We start from the raw sequence: 14481 nt of genomic DNA, 5'->3' as shown, positions 1-14481 counted from the left end.
ATATTTCAATATGAAATATACACACTCGAGTGTATATACATACGCTCACGTACAGATTTGATGTCCGTGGTATCGGGCTAAATTTTTTTTTAATCGATAATGTATCATTAAAGGAAGGTTGTATCATTAAAGAAAGGATATATCATTAAAGGAAGGTATTGAATTTGGCTTGATCGGTAAAGGGGTTCTTTCTTTATAAAATTTTAAATTTTTTAAGAAATGTCCATGGTAGCTCTAACTTCCACAAATTTTGAGATATCGGCCTGTTTCTAATTCTATTATATTCTTCAGTCTTTTCTACCTTTCTACCTTTAAGATTTGATTGATTAGACCTAGCTTTATATGTAGTCTACATATATGTAGTATATATATATATATATATATATATATATATATATATATATATATAATCACGGCAAACCGCATATATAACATCGTGTTATTTTTATTACATTTAGAAAAATTATTTCATATTAACTCAATAGGCGTTAAACTTGCATACATAGGGAGATAGGGAGCTTTCCAGCAAGTGACACAAGCCGACACAAACGTCGTTCTATCTTTCTTTTTTGGCAATAAGTAACAAAGACAAAACGATACCTGTGTCGACTTGTGTCGCTTGCTGGAAAGCTCCCATAAGTGAATCTCGCGTTTTATGTAAAATTTTGTAAGAAATCGCCGAAATCGGTAATCTAACCTATACTACGTTTACGCGAACGTTACTTAAGGGTCGGCAGGAGACCCAGGCAAACTCAAGTGCACTCAGGTGCACTTTATGCACTAAGTGCACGTTAAACTGCACTTTAACTCCGTATTTTATTTATTATAAATTTTTAAGAGCAAAAATGCAAAATCGGGCTCTGTAGCGGACTGCATTATTATATAAAAAGTATATAAAAAAAAAATTCACGAATTTATGTAACTTATTTTATGAGAAATCTTGTTATTACGAATTACGGATTCGTCGGGGTAACCCAAAATGACCTGGAGACGCCGTCGGGAGATCCGGGAAGAGTTTTCTTTTCTGTATAAGCGTTCGAGTTCCCTGGAAACCTCTAGCAGGGAGATAGGGTTTGGAAAGCGAAGTGTGACTGTGGCACCTGCGATATTTTTTTTCCATTGTTTTTATAATAATAACGGTGTTATTTGTTATCAGATAGCATACAATCTGCGTAGCAGTAGTGAGTTTCGACGCAAATTTTCTCGGATTTTGCACAAATGCCATTGTATGAATCGAGGAAAGGAAAGCGAAGTACTTACAGCTAAACAATGCCTACAAAAATTGTCGCACTATCTCGTAGAACCCTTGTTGAAAGAACGTCACAATATACCAACCCTCCGGCTTAACATTAAAAAAGAAATAGAGTCAATCCTCGGTATAGATTTTATTTGGCAAAACGAGCAACAAAACCGTTTGGTAAAACGGGTCAGATGCGCATTGTGCCCCGCAAGGCAAGATCGGAAGACCGGTGCCCCTTCTGCACCCGGCCGATGTGCGACATTCATCGCGTTAATCTCTGCGTCAACTGCGGTGGCACTGAATAAATGACTTTTTTGTCGTTTTATAACGAAAAAACAATAATGCTTATGTTTCTGTGTACTCAGGATATACATAATAATAATAAAACACATTATTTTCTGATAAATCCACATTTTTTTCACTCCAAAATTGGGCCTCTTCATATGCCGGAATAAATACCTTTTTTGAAACGCGCACTAGAGGACTATTTTTTTTCTTAAAGTGTCGTATCTTAGGAGTATAACCTGCAAATTTTATTTTAAAAAATTAAAAAGTTATGATTTTTTAAGTGAAAAAGCTACTTTTTTACGCATGTACTCGTTTACGATTTTTTTTCAACATATTGCCATTTGATCTCTCACAAAATCGCAGTTGTTTTATATTCTAGAATGTTCAAGGTATGTTCCAGAATTATTTGAACCCGATCGGACCGATACTATTAAAATGCCAACCATTTAAAAATCGACTGGGTCAATATGACCCAGTATGACTAGAATGATATTCTAGAGAAGTGTGACTACGAAGGGTTAAAATAGCGTTTTAAAGCTTGAGTCCTCAGCTTTCGAATGCTTCAATACTTATTTCTCTGCGAAGATTTTATTACAAACGGCGCTCATTTAAATTGGACATTGCAAAATTGAAGAGTAAACTTCAACTTTTATAGCGTGCACGTGGAAAACGAAATTTATTCATTACATTTTATTGATTATATCGTAAAATTTAACATTTTCTCTTTAAAATGTTTTTTTAATCATTACGCTATAATTTTTTTCACTGAGTTATGACAATTTGAAGTAAATAGTGCATTTTCTGGTCCTTTCTCTGAAAATCTGTATTCTGTCACCGATATTCGTATCTTCTGATTTTTTATGAAAACTGCTCCGTTGGCAAAATGGTGCAAATGACAAACTGCAATGTTCATAAGGGAGTGACAAACAGCGAGGTACTTATATCCGCTGTGACACACACACGCACAAACATTGAAGAACGTGCCCGATATCTCACTATAGTAGGAAAATCATTTATACGTTCGTCTGTAGAAAACGTTCTTGGACATACATCCCTTAGCATGTTGGGCAGTGCAAATTTTCGCACTGCACAAAAGCGTGATTCAACTGGACGTGTTGCAGATGTCGGCAGCTGTTATATTTACCGAGATTTGAACGGAGGGCTCTTTTAGATTCTAAAAAAACCATTTCACGATTTTTCATCCACTGTTCCTCTCGAGATAAATACTAAAAAATAGCACATAAGCAACATACCCCAGGAGCCATATAGCCTCGGTCTCCCTTACTTGATTCTTACTCCCTACATATCGGAAATATATACTACTAAATATCATTAAAAATTAAATAAAGTATCAGTTGATTGCGCTACAAGAAGGGAACTAATAAAGAAAAAATTTTTTGCATTTTATTTAATAACGGAATCATTTAAAAATTTACTGCATTTACAAAAAAGAAACTTTTTATAATTACATAAAATGTGAATAATAAAAAAATTTTATTGTACGCAACGTTTTCAACATTATTCTGCAGTTTTTACAATGTAGAATCCCGATTTCTCAATTAAATAATAATATTCTCTCTTCGCAGAATTACTAATACTTCAACACATATTACCTAAAATGCGAGATCGAAATGGTGCCAATATTTATTTCAATTTACTTCACCGTCCCCTTTTCATTCTCTCGCTTCCAAATAAAAACTAATTTTATTTTATCGTCATTAATTTATACTCTTAGTTCTCCCTCGTAGAATAGAGAACAGTAAAATAGGATACCGAAGTACTAAACAACTGTAATAAAATATATCTTTTGCTTTATTCTGTAATAAGTAATATTAAAAATATAATAGAACTTTCTTTAACCAAACATTTGGGGACAATACGTTTAGATAATCGATTTTTTTCATCATCATATATATGATGATCAAACTACGACGTTTTGAAGTAAAAGTTAATTATTAATTTTGTAATATTATTGACTATGATAAAACAAAAAATACAATAGAAATTTTGTAATTTTCTTTATCTTTTATTCTATTTTCTAGCTGCACTGAGCTGTTAGTTAACATTTTGTAAATAAAAATTATTATAGTGAAACTATACGTTTTTGTATGATTTATGTGATGTAAAGCGTGATTCGACTAAAATAGCAATAGAATATTTTAAAATGATTGTTAATGTTATTATCGATTAAACAATATTCTCAGAGATAATTATAGAAGAACTTACTATAAAATACAACATATGATACATGTTTCTTACCATAGCCGCACTTTCTAAAGACGCCACAAATATTCCACCGAGATTTATATGAAAAGGTTTAGTGCCTCTTTGCAGTAGAAACAATATTATTTTCTGTATATGTAACGGAGCCGTGTACCACTGAACGTTGTATCTACAAAATAATAACAATTTCTAGTTCTAATAAGACAAAAATATTTGGTAATAATAAATATATTTGTTCCACGAATCGTATTAGTACTTTTACTCTAATATTTTTTTATAATTTAGATTTCTATTACAAAACGAGTACCCTTGTATGACAAAATGATGGAAATATTACTTACACTGTGGCAAATACATATTCGTTGTGATCTGTAATTTCTTGCGCAGTATAGTTGGCTAAGAACAAGTACACGTAGAGGATGTTTATTATTATAAAAGATATAAGAAGTTTTTCAATTTCATCACTATATGACGCAAGCTAAAAAATGTGATACGTCCATTAAGCATTTGCTATCGACTTCTTACGCACGATCGAATCATATTGTGTTCTATATATATTGCATGATAAAATTTCAATAGACTATGATACGTCATCGGATCAGAATATTGAATTATTGAGAATAATTGAGAATTAAGAGTTTTAATACTAAGTTTTTATTTAGTTATTGCTAATTTATTTACTTAGCTTATACATATAATTAGCAATTACAGTATCTTAAAAATTAGGTAACCATTATTTTTATGAATTATCGTTTTCAATAAATATGTTATAGATAGAAAAGTGTTTAGCTACTTCTTTTTATCTTCTTGACTATTTCATAAAATTCTAATAACATGAAATTACGATTAAATATTTTACCCGTAAAAGATTAAGGCTAAGACAAGTCACGCCGATTACTATCAAGAAGAAGAATGATCCCTCAAAATTTGATATTAAAGAGTCCGTGAACCTTCAAGTACAAGAAAATTCGTGTAATTATATTAGTATTTAATGCTCTTTATTAAATATATACCAACTTCATAGCCTTGCGATGGATATCTACGGCATAAGTAATCTCCTTATAAACCATGTTCTTACACTTTAGGATGTCTTTTTGTAAAATATTGATTGCTTGTTCGATTCGATAACTGTAAAAAAATAATTTTATTCCTTCAATTAATTTTATTTTGTTTTGAGATAACAAACAAATATTGTTTACGATTATATTCTAGCATTTATTTACTCACTTGGCGATACCAAACATTCCGCAGATATGTTGAAGATATGCAACGAGCATAGTTCCTGTCGCCATCATTGAGACAGCCCCTATGTAAATAGTTGCTAGTGCATGCAACGTGATTAAGTAGAAATATTTTTCTTGATCAATAAAGTACTCTGTCGCAACATACACTGAAGGATTTAGTCGAGACTCGTTTTTAGGCAGACCAATGTATTGAATATACGTCCAAATATGCATAGCAGTAATTGTAGCTGTGCCATATGTACCAATCACTGAAAGAAATTTTGTAAAATTAAACACACACACACACACACACACACACACACACACATATGCATATATCAAACATTCAGTCGCCTTTTAATTTTTTATATTGAGGATAGGCAGAATCTTGTTTTGTCTTTAAAAAAATGTATTTATGATTATGTTTAATCTAATTTTTAAACATACAGAAGACTCGACTATCATGTCTTACGTATAATTGCAGTTGTGTAACGTTTCGCCTTGCTCCCATATTTTTTTAGAATAGCGATTTCATTCTCATCTCTTAGCTCGTTACATACATCTTGAAGCCGATCCAGCGAACTCCTTATCTGTCAATAATATTACGCCATTTTTTTTTTGTAAAGCAGGGTGACTATTCTGGACTCTTTTCTACGCAAATAAAATATGGTTTATTCAGAAGCTTATGTTAGAAGATTAATGTAACTAGTAGCTTAAGTTTGCAGCTAATGCAGGAGAGGAACATTAGAATATAGCTTGAGTATAAGACGCTATTTTTGTACCCATCACTCAAATCACTACTTTCTACGTTTGCAGTCATGTCATCCAAGAAGCTTGCTGGGAGTGAAATAGGCAAGGAATGTCTACCATATTCTGAACACCATAATACTGTTATAACGTGGACGCAATAATCTACTGTGTGAAGACCATTCTTACAATGACAGTAGTATCCTATTATGGCATCTGAGGCTTCATTCGGTTCTTATCCGATTAAGATATAAACCAAGTACTTTGTACTTCCATAATAACGTGTCGAATTTGAACGGGATCATTATCTCCTGTCAGTAGATTATATTTTTAAATGCGCGCGCGCGTTCAACATAAATACACACTTATAGAGTTTTCTACTGAGAAAACTAGTGCAACACTGGTGCACACTGAGTGTAATTTTATTGCTCCAATGTGAAAATCAGTTTACATATTTTTAGTGTTTAATGTTCTATTGATAAAAATTTGTCAAGTTAAACACGGTAGAACATTAAACAATGTGTGAAAATATGTGTGCATCAGCGTGCACGAGTGTTACACTAGTTTTTCCAGTAGAAAACGCTATTAGTTTGTACGTGCAGTCTGCTCGTACGTGTTCAGCACAATACACTGTTTCGAGTTGAACCTGCACGGACAGCTGAGTACATGTATCACACGCTCGTTTTATTTCCCCTCCAAGTATGGCTCCAGAGGAGGACATCACTACAGGGGATTCGTCACAAAAATCCGAAATATCTCTCTGTCTTTCTTTGACATGACGGCGAAATAACATAAGGCTTCCAAGAACTTAGCCAAATCAAGACAAGCATCCAACAAGCATGCACCATTATGCAGTTGATAGAATCCAATGGAGGCCTTACTGGGATCTATATCTATAGGATAATATAAAAAAAATATCGTAAATCAAATTGAAAACGAGGCAAAGATCATGTTTCCTAACAAATCTAATAGGGCCTCTCTTACACATTCTGCAGAAAAACTCGCATAGCATTGGATCAGGACTTTATGACAAAAAAACAGCCCGATATCTCAATATTTGCGGAAGTTAGAGCAACCACGGACATCAAATTACCACATACACACACACATACATACGGACATTTTTTTTTAATGCAATATTTCGACGTTTTAGAACACTCTGAACATATTAGTATCAAAAACTTAAAAAACAATCTTTTCTTTGGTTTCTTCTACCCCTATTTCATATACAATTCTTTTAAATTTGGTTGATTAGACCCAACTTTATACGCAATCGAAGGTTGAAATACGAAATTTACGAAAACAAAGCTTCCTCTATGAGGAAGCAATATTTGAACCGTAAAGAAAAGGGCTCAGAAATCACCAAAAATGGTCATGCTTCTTTCAAAATGCTTATAGTCAAACTTCTGCATTCTTGATTAGGACGGAATTATTTATGTGATTTTTTTAAATTGGGGAGACCGGGGCTCGTTGGCACAAGAGGCAAGTTGGCGTTGCGTTCCGTTTATGTATTTATAGCGAAAAAAACAATGGAAAAGTTATCACAAAATATCTCTTTTATGACATAGGTACTTCCCCCAAAGTTTTATTTAAATCAGATAAGTATTACAATAAAAAAAGAGAAAAATCTGATTCAAGAGGTGGCAAGTGAATTTTCGAGCGGTACAAAATATCGTATTAATGTTCTTCAGCTTGAGAAGTAAATCTAAGTAACGTATTATTAGTTAAAAGAAAAGTTTCTGTTACTATACGACATGTTATTTTGAGTAACAATATTAATTTATTATAATAAAATGACTAAAATAAAAATCATGTAGGGATGGGGCATGTTGACATATGTAGAGATGGGGCATGTTGACTCATATTACGGCACGGCGCACGCTTAGCTTGACCTTGCTGTTGCCGCGCGCGTGAGACGTGTGCGAACATATGATTCGCGTTAGGGCTCAGTCACAATGAGAAAAATAAGGAATAAGATAAATTAATAAGGAATAAGGGAATGTCGCATCTCACTTCAGTACATGTACATTAAAGTGAGATGCAACATGCCTTATTCCTTATTCCTTTATCTTATTCCTTATTTTTCTCATTGTGACTGAGCCTTTACAATGCTGATAGAAGCAAGAGAAGCAGAAGATGTATAAGTAACCTTGTACCTTGTATATTTCTTTAAAATGTATATTAATGAATGTAGTTGCCGGTCGATGATTACAACGAATGTAATCAACGGAAGACACACGCACAGTCTACATGTCAATCTAACCTCTCTGTGTATAGAGGTTAGATTGACATGTAGACTGTGCGTGTGTCTTGCGTTTTGCGAACTGCGGCCTACGTATACCGGGCTTTATATTTAATATTTTTATGAGCCTGTTCACACGAGGCGTTTCTGCTGCGCGGTTGCCGCGCGATTGCGGCCGCAGCCGCGCGCTGTCGCGAGGCAAGATGCGACAACGCGCGCATACGCGCGTACGCGAAACGGCGTACGCGCGACGGCGAGTGTCCTATGGGTCTAAAATGCCGCAAAGCATATCGTAGACGCTCGTCGTCACGCGTACGCCGTTTCGCGTACGCACGTATGCGCGCGTTGTCGCACCTCGCCTCGCGATAACGCGCGGCCACGCGCGACAGCGCAACCACGCGTCAAAACTGCCTCGTGTGAACAGACTATATTGAAGAAAGCTATATCTGAAATAGTTTACAATTGTTTTTCTACAACAGCATTTTGCTCGATCATTATAAAACAACTTTAAAAGATACAATCTTTATCGAGAACATATCTGCTATATGTTTTTTATTTTCTATTACGTTTTCATTAATTTAACATGGACTTTAGTCCTATAACCTTACCTGTAGCCAACTTACACCATGATATATGTCAATTTGCCCCACTATCGGGGCAAGCTGGCTACAATGCAGCATGTTCGTATTTCACTTATTACAAAGAAACTATACAGTATACAGGATCGTTTCGGGCATGAAAATGTAGAGAAAGGTTCTCTCTATCATATTAGCACTGTTTAATCATGATAATTAGTTGTTTAAAAACTCAAATGCCGAAATTGTGAAAACGGTGCCAACGAGCCCCGGTCTCCTTACTCTTTACATTATAATTATAATAGAAGTAGAGTTCTTCAAATCATGAAGAACTGAAAGGAAATTAAGAATAACTGGAAATAAATTTAATTCTAATAGGTAAGGAATATAAAAATCCGACAGTTTTACATTCGAAAATTCTGTTTATCACTAATGCATATATGATTGATAACGCTCTTACAGTATCGGCGTTAATCCAAAACGAAGTGTATTTGATCACATAGCATGTAATGAAGAATGTAGTAGAAATAATCTCGAGAATATGTTCTGGAGTACATTTTGACGTCAAGAATGTGGTAAACTGCAAGAAATAATTTTCAATAATTAAATCAGCCACGTCAAAAAAGCAACAATAGATTTTCTTATTAGCAAACTGTAATTTCTCTATTCTCCGTTACTCTGTATACTATGTACAATAAATTAGTAAAGAGAACAGGTAATTAATATTCGGATATAATTGTATCACAATAATATTATTTTAATAAAATAAAATATTATCCAATATAATTTGAAATTTAATAGATGTAATTAAAATAACGCTTTGTTATACAATATTTGGTAGCTTATTTCATAATAATAATATTAAAATCGTAACATACTTGGAATATAATGAAAGTTATCAGAATGCCAAGAAGTAAAATGAACTGAAGTTCAACGACTCGCGATCGTTGGTAAGGCCACAAACCAACGGCAAGCAGCAGGATTCGATTAACGTTAAAATGTCGTGTTTCGAGACAAATCATCTCTTCGTGAGCACAGAGATGTATTTGGCGGAAAAGCAGTGGACGGAAATCTATATATCTCCCCTCTTTTCTCTTGATTGATGGTATATTTGCCTAAGCAATGCTAAGTATTAGTATATCAGCTTCAAATTAGTAAATTATGTTAATGTTAGTATATCTTAGTAAATCAGATAATGTCATCGAAAATAATTTTTTCTCCAGTGAGCATAATTTTACTCATATACACTCACCCGCAAAAAATTCGGGCTACTTCAAATCAGCGTTAAAAAGCACCTAATTCAAAGTTACATATCTTTGTGAAAAATGATCGCAGAGTGATGTTTTAAAGCTTTTTAAAGCGTTTTAAAGCTTGAGTCCTCAGCTTTCGAATGCTTCGAGACTTGTTTCTCTGCAAAGATTTTACTACAAACGGCGCTAATTTAAATTGGACATTGCAAAATTGAAGAATAAACTTCAACTTTTATAGCGTGCACGTGGGGAACGAAATTTATTCTCCAAATTTTATTGATTATATCGTAAAATTTAACATTTTCTCTTTAAAATGTTTTTTTTAATCATTACGCTATAATTTTTTTCACTGAGTTATGACAATTTGAAGTGAATAGTGCATTTTCTGGTCCTTTCTCTGAAAATCTGTATTCTGTCGCCGATATTCGTATCTTTTGATTTTTTATGAAAACTGCTCTGTTGGCAAAATGGTGCAAATGACAAACTGCAATGTTCATACGGGAGTGACAAACAGCGAGGTACTTATCTCCGCTGTGACACACACACGCACAAACATTGAAGCACGCGCTCGATATCTCACTATAGTAGGAAAATTATTTATACTTTCCGCTGCAGAAAACGTTTCTGGACGTGAAATACATTCCTTAGCATATGCAAGTTCTTCTACTGCCCAAAGACGTGACTCAACAGCGGTTTGATTTTGTAACTCTTAACGACAGTTTTGTTATCGTTATATTGTCTTTGCGCTGCTTTTTTACCATGTATAATATTTGCGCAACAACAATATAACGATAACGAAACTGTCGTTAAGAGTTACAGAATCAGCTTGCTAGACATGTAGTTGTCGAGAGCTATTATGTTTGCCGCGATTTGAATGGAAAGCAAAGGAAAACAAGGAAACATTGCACTTGCAACAATAAGGGAGTGTGCGATAAACATCCCATAAGCAAGTTAACGTGCTATTACTGTATCCAAGTTTCCTCATAATCATCCTAAACATTGTACTATATTTTGACATTTTGTAATAGAATATTAAAAAATATGAACAAAAATAAACACAAATATAATTTATTTGGAAAAAATAGATGTCTAAAATTAACTTCGTTCATCAAAAATAGACGTGAGATTAATGCAATTAACCAAGTACATAATATATAGTATCAATGTTATAATCAATATAATCTGAATTACAATTTTTAGTACTGCTATCTATATATTAAGTAAGAAGTACTTAGCTCTCATTTACACTTTGTTATATTAATTCGTTGGTTGTCTGCATGTATATTAATAATAAACGCTGAAATATCCAGGTGAGAAGTTAAGGAAAAACTTAACATCGAGACTTAAAATCTTGGCGTGCCCTGTCCTAATAGTATAGAATTTTTCCATGGGGAAATTTTTTCCGGGAGCTTATTTCTGGAAGCTCATTTCCGGGGAGGATTTTTCCGGGGAGATTTCTTTCTAGAACCATAGTGTAGACACATACTATATTCAATAATGTTTAGTTTTTAAAAACAATAGCATTCTTAACATTTATAGTGAAGGTCAATTTATTTATTTGGGCACGCCAAGTTTTTGAGTCTCAATGTTAAGTTTTTCCTTAACTTCTCACCTGGATATTTCAGCGTTTATTATTAATATACATGCAGAGAACCATCGAATTAATATAACAAAGTGTAAATAAGAGCTAAGTACTTCTTACTTAATATATAGATAGCAGTACTAAAAATTGTAATTCAGATTATAACATTAATACTATATATTATGTACTTGGTTAATTGCATGGCATTGATCTCACGTCTATTTTTGATGAACAAAGTTAATTTTAGACATCTATTTTTTCCAAAATCTACATATATACGTTGATTTGTTATGTACTTGGTGTATTTTTTTTTTGTAAAGACGTTTTGTTAGGATTTTACTACTTTTTGTAGAAATTAATAATATACAAATTTTGTATTATTTTATATACTTGGCATATGTTTTTTTTTACATTAGTAATGTCCTTTTATTTGAGATTGGAATTTTATTGTTTTTTGTGAAAATTATTTATGTTTTGTATAATGTTATAGAAATTAATATTAAATCTTAATACACTTTTTCAGCAAAGAAAATGTATGCGTTTTTAATAGTTTGCCTCAATATTATCATGTAAGAAACATCTGTATTGTTATATGTGTAACAATATACAAGGTAGTTTATTTTAATTAATTCATTCAAATTTCAAAAGTTGTAAGTTTAAGAAGGAAAGTTTTAAACAAAAGTTGTTCAGTGTTGCGAGAGTAATTTGAGGACCTTTGTTTGATCTTGGGTCAAGGTTAAAGCACTGTTTCAAGGTCGACTTTATTTTTCCAAATAGAACTCCCTATTCTTTATTACATATTCTTGTAGCTTGTAGCTGATGTCGAAACGTTTTCAAAACGCTATAATAAAGCTCTCTTTCGTTAAGAATTTTCTGAGATATTTTAAATTTTGTCATATTTTTTATTATAAAATATAAAATATCTCATAAAGGATTCACTTTTCGGTGACTTTACCTTGATACTTTTAAGGGCTGCACACAATAAAAGGAATAGGGAACAGAGAACAGGGAATAGTGAAACATTATAATATTAATATTAATATATGCATTGTGTACATGATATACAAAATATAGAATAAAATTTCATTACTGTTTCTTAGCACTATTCCTCTGTTCGTCTATTCTGTGTTAATAAATTACATATGTTAATGAATTTCATATATTAATAATGAACTGTTCCCTATTCCCCGTTTCCTGTTCCTTATTCCTTTTATTGTGCGCAGCCCCTTATACGTGGAATAATAAGAATCAATTATTGTAAATTCAAATTATTATTAGTAATAATTAATGAGAAATTAATTAGTACAGATACGCGAATCAGGATGCGTCCGTGTGATTTGATGAATAGGAGCAGCTCAACGTTGTTACTCGTGTGGAGAAATATTTAGGAGGAGCGCTTTATTATATAAATAACAATGGCTACGCACGAATGTCGTTCATGTATAGCCGTTGTTATGCACTCCTTCCAATGCCTCGCCACGCACCTAACAAAACGTGAACGTTGGGCTGTTTCTTCTCGTCGAATCGCACAGACGCATCCCGATTCACGTATCTGTGTTAAGTAATTTCTCATTAATTATTAAGAAACTTACAAAATGATAAAGGACTTTTCGATCCAGTTTTACCTGCTCTACCTGCCCACGAACAGTGCATATTACATGATACTAAAATATATTAAAATATTTTTGAAATATATGTAAAAGTACCTCTCTTTCTTTGTTCCTTCTCTCTCTCTCTCCCTCTCTCTCTCTATCTCTTATTTCAAAGAAGCGGGCAAAGGATGTACTCAAAGAAAGGGACGTATGCGGTGGTAACTCATATCGTAACATTTATGTAAATGAGTTGTTATCCAAGAGCACTTATGACATATTACAACGGGCTAAGAATATTGCTAAAGAGAGGTCATATAAGTATGTCTGGGTAAGAAATGGCCAGATATGTGTTAGGGGTATTCCGATGGTAAACCTGTTATCCGTATTGATTCCGGCACTGATCTTGCTAAGCTTGTCTGACGGGTCCGACCTGCTCGTCCCTTGTCTTCGATCCTACGGCATAATCAACATGCAATTCTTCTCTGATCCGTATTGCTCAATTTAACGCTAATTCCCTTCGTGGACATATCAACTTGCTTGCACGTGAAATTGGATAACATTAGTTTCTGGTATAGGGCTTTTAGTGCTTTCTTTCCTTGTTATTAGTTTGTAAGTTGCGCTGCGCCTTGGTTCTTAGTTTTATATACACTATTTAGTTATCTTTAGTATTACTTGCTCCTTATCATATTCTATTTTCAATATCTGGGTTTATATTAGTATATAAAATTATTTATTATCATTATCTTTGCAAGTTACTTGACTATTTGCTTATATGTAAAAGAATTATGTTTCTCTTTAAATAAATTTTTGTTACAGGCAAAAGTTTATTGAGTGCGTACTTTTATTCGTATGCGTATCTTTAATCTAAAAGATTTTAAGAGCGAAATTTATATACGTTTGAGGGATAACCTCTAATATATATTACATTTCTGTAACATTATTTACATGTATATAGAGATATAGTGTCACAGATAGAAGTTTCTGTTGTCCGTAAATAATATAATCAATATTGTTTACATTAAATAGTCCATTGTTCTCAACAGTTATTTGTCGTGCAGAAGCGGGTTATTTGATTGGGTTCTCTCCATACGGAAGACCGGGGCTATATGGCTCCAGGGGTATGTTGCTCATGTGCTATTTTTTAGTATTTATATTGAGAGGAACAATGGACGGAAACTCGCGTAATGTTTTTTTTTTAGAATCTAGAAGAACTATTTCTCTATTTTTTATCCACTGTTCCTCTCGAGATAAATACTAAAAAATAGCACATAAGCAACATACCCCTGGAGCCATATAGCCTCGGTCTCCCTTACTTGAGATAATTACATATCGAAAATATATACTACTAAATATCATTAAAAATTAAATAAAGTAAATCAGTTAATTGCGCTATAAAAAAGCAATCATAAAGAAAATTTTTTTTGCATTTTATTTAATAATGAAATCATTCAAAATTTTATTGCATTTACAAAAAGGAAACTTTTTATACTTACATAAAATCTGAATAATAAAAAATTTT

General features: G+C 32.9%; 1 protein-coding gene across 1 annotated transcript; it reads right to left on the bottom strand.

The window, feature by feature from the left end:
* Positions 1-1663: 1663 nt before the first annotated feature.
* Positions 1664-9560, bottom strand: LOC139786433 (uncharacterized). Its single transcript, XM_071725599.1, has 9 exons — positions 9417-9560; positions 8999-9118; positions 5447-5564; positions 4979-5243; positions 4769-4879; positions 4611-4701; positions 4093-4229; positions 3788-3920; positions 1664-3316 (listed from the first exon to the last, which is right to left on the bottom strand). Exons 1-9 carry the CDS (start codon positions 9558-9560, stop codon positions 3260-3262), a joined length of 1176 nt encoding a protein of 391 aa, XP_071581700.1. The 3' UTR covers positions 1664-3259.
* Between the last annotated feature and the right edge of the window lie 4921 nt (positions 9561-14481).

Source organism: Temnothorax nylanderi, unplaced genomic scaffold (genome assembly GCF_030848795.1).
Source record: "Temnothorax nylanderi isolate EJ_2023f unplaced genomic scaffold, tnyl_v1.0 TNYL_tig1034_pilon, whole genome shotgun sequence".
In the NCBI taxonomy this organism is placed as follows: domain Eukaryota; kingdom Metazoa; phylum Arthropoda; class Insecta; order Hymenoptera; family Formicidae; genus Temnothorax; species Temnothorax nylanderi.
The sequence above is the reverse complement of the archived record's forward strand: the minus strand, read 5'-3'. Positions and strand labels throughout refer to the sequence as shown.

Coding starts and splice junctions, on each gene's coding strand:
- LOC139786433 (XM_071725599.1), bottom strand. CDS start 9,560: ATGATTTGTCTCGAAACACGACATTTTAACGTTAATCGAATCCTGCTG. Junction 3,921..4,092: donor GAATATGTATTTGCCACAGT/GTAAGTAATATT, acceptor ATTATTTTGTAG/ATACAACGTTCAGTGGTACA. Junction 3,317..3,787: donor CTTTAGAAAGTGCGGCTATG/GTAAGAAACATG, acceptor ATTTTATTACAG/TTGTTTAGTACTTCGGTATC.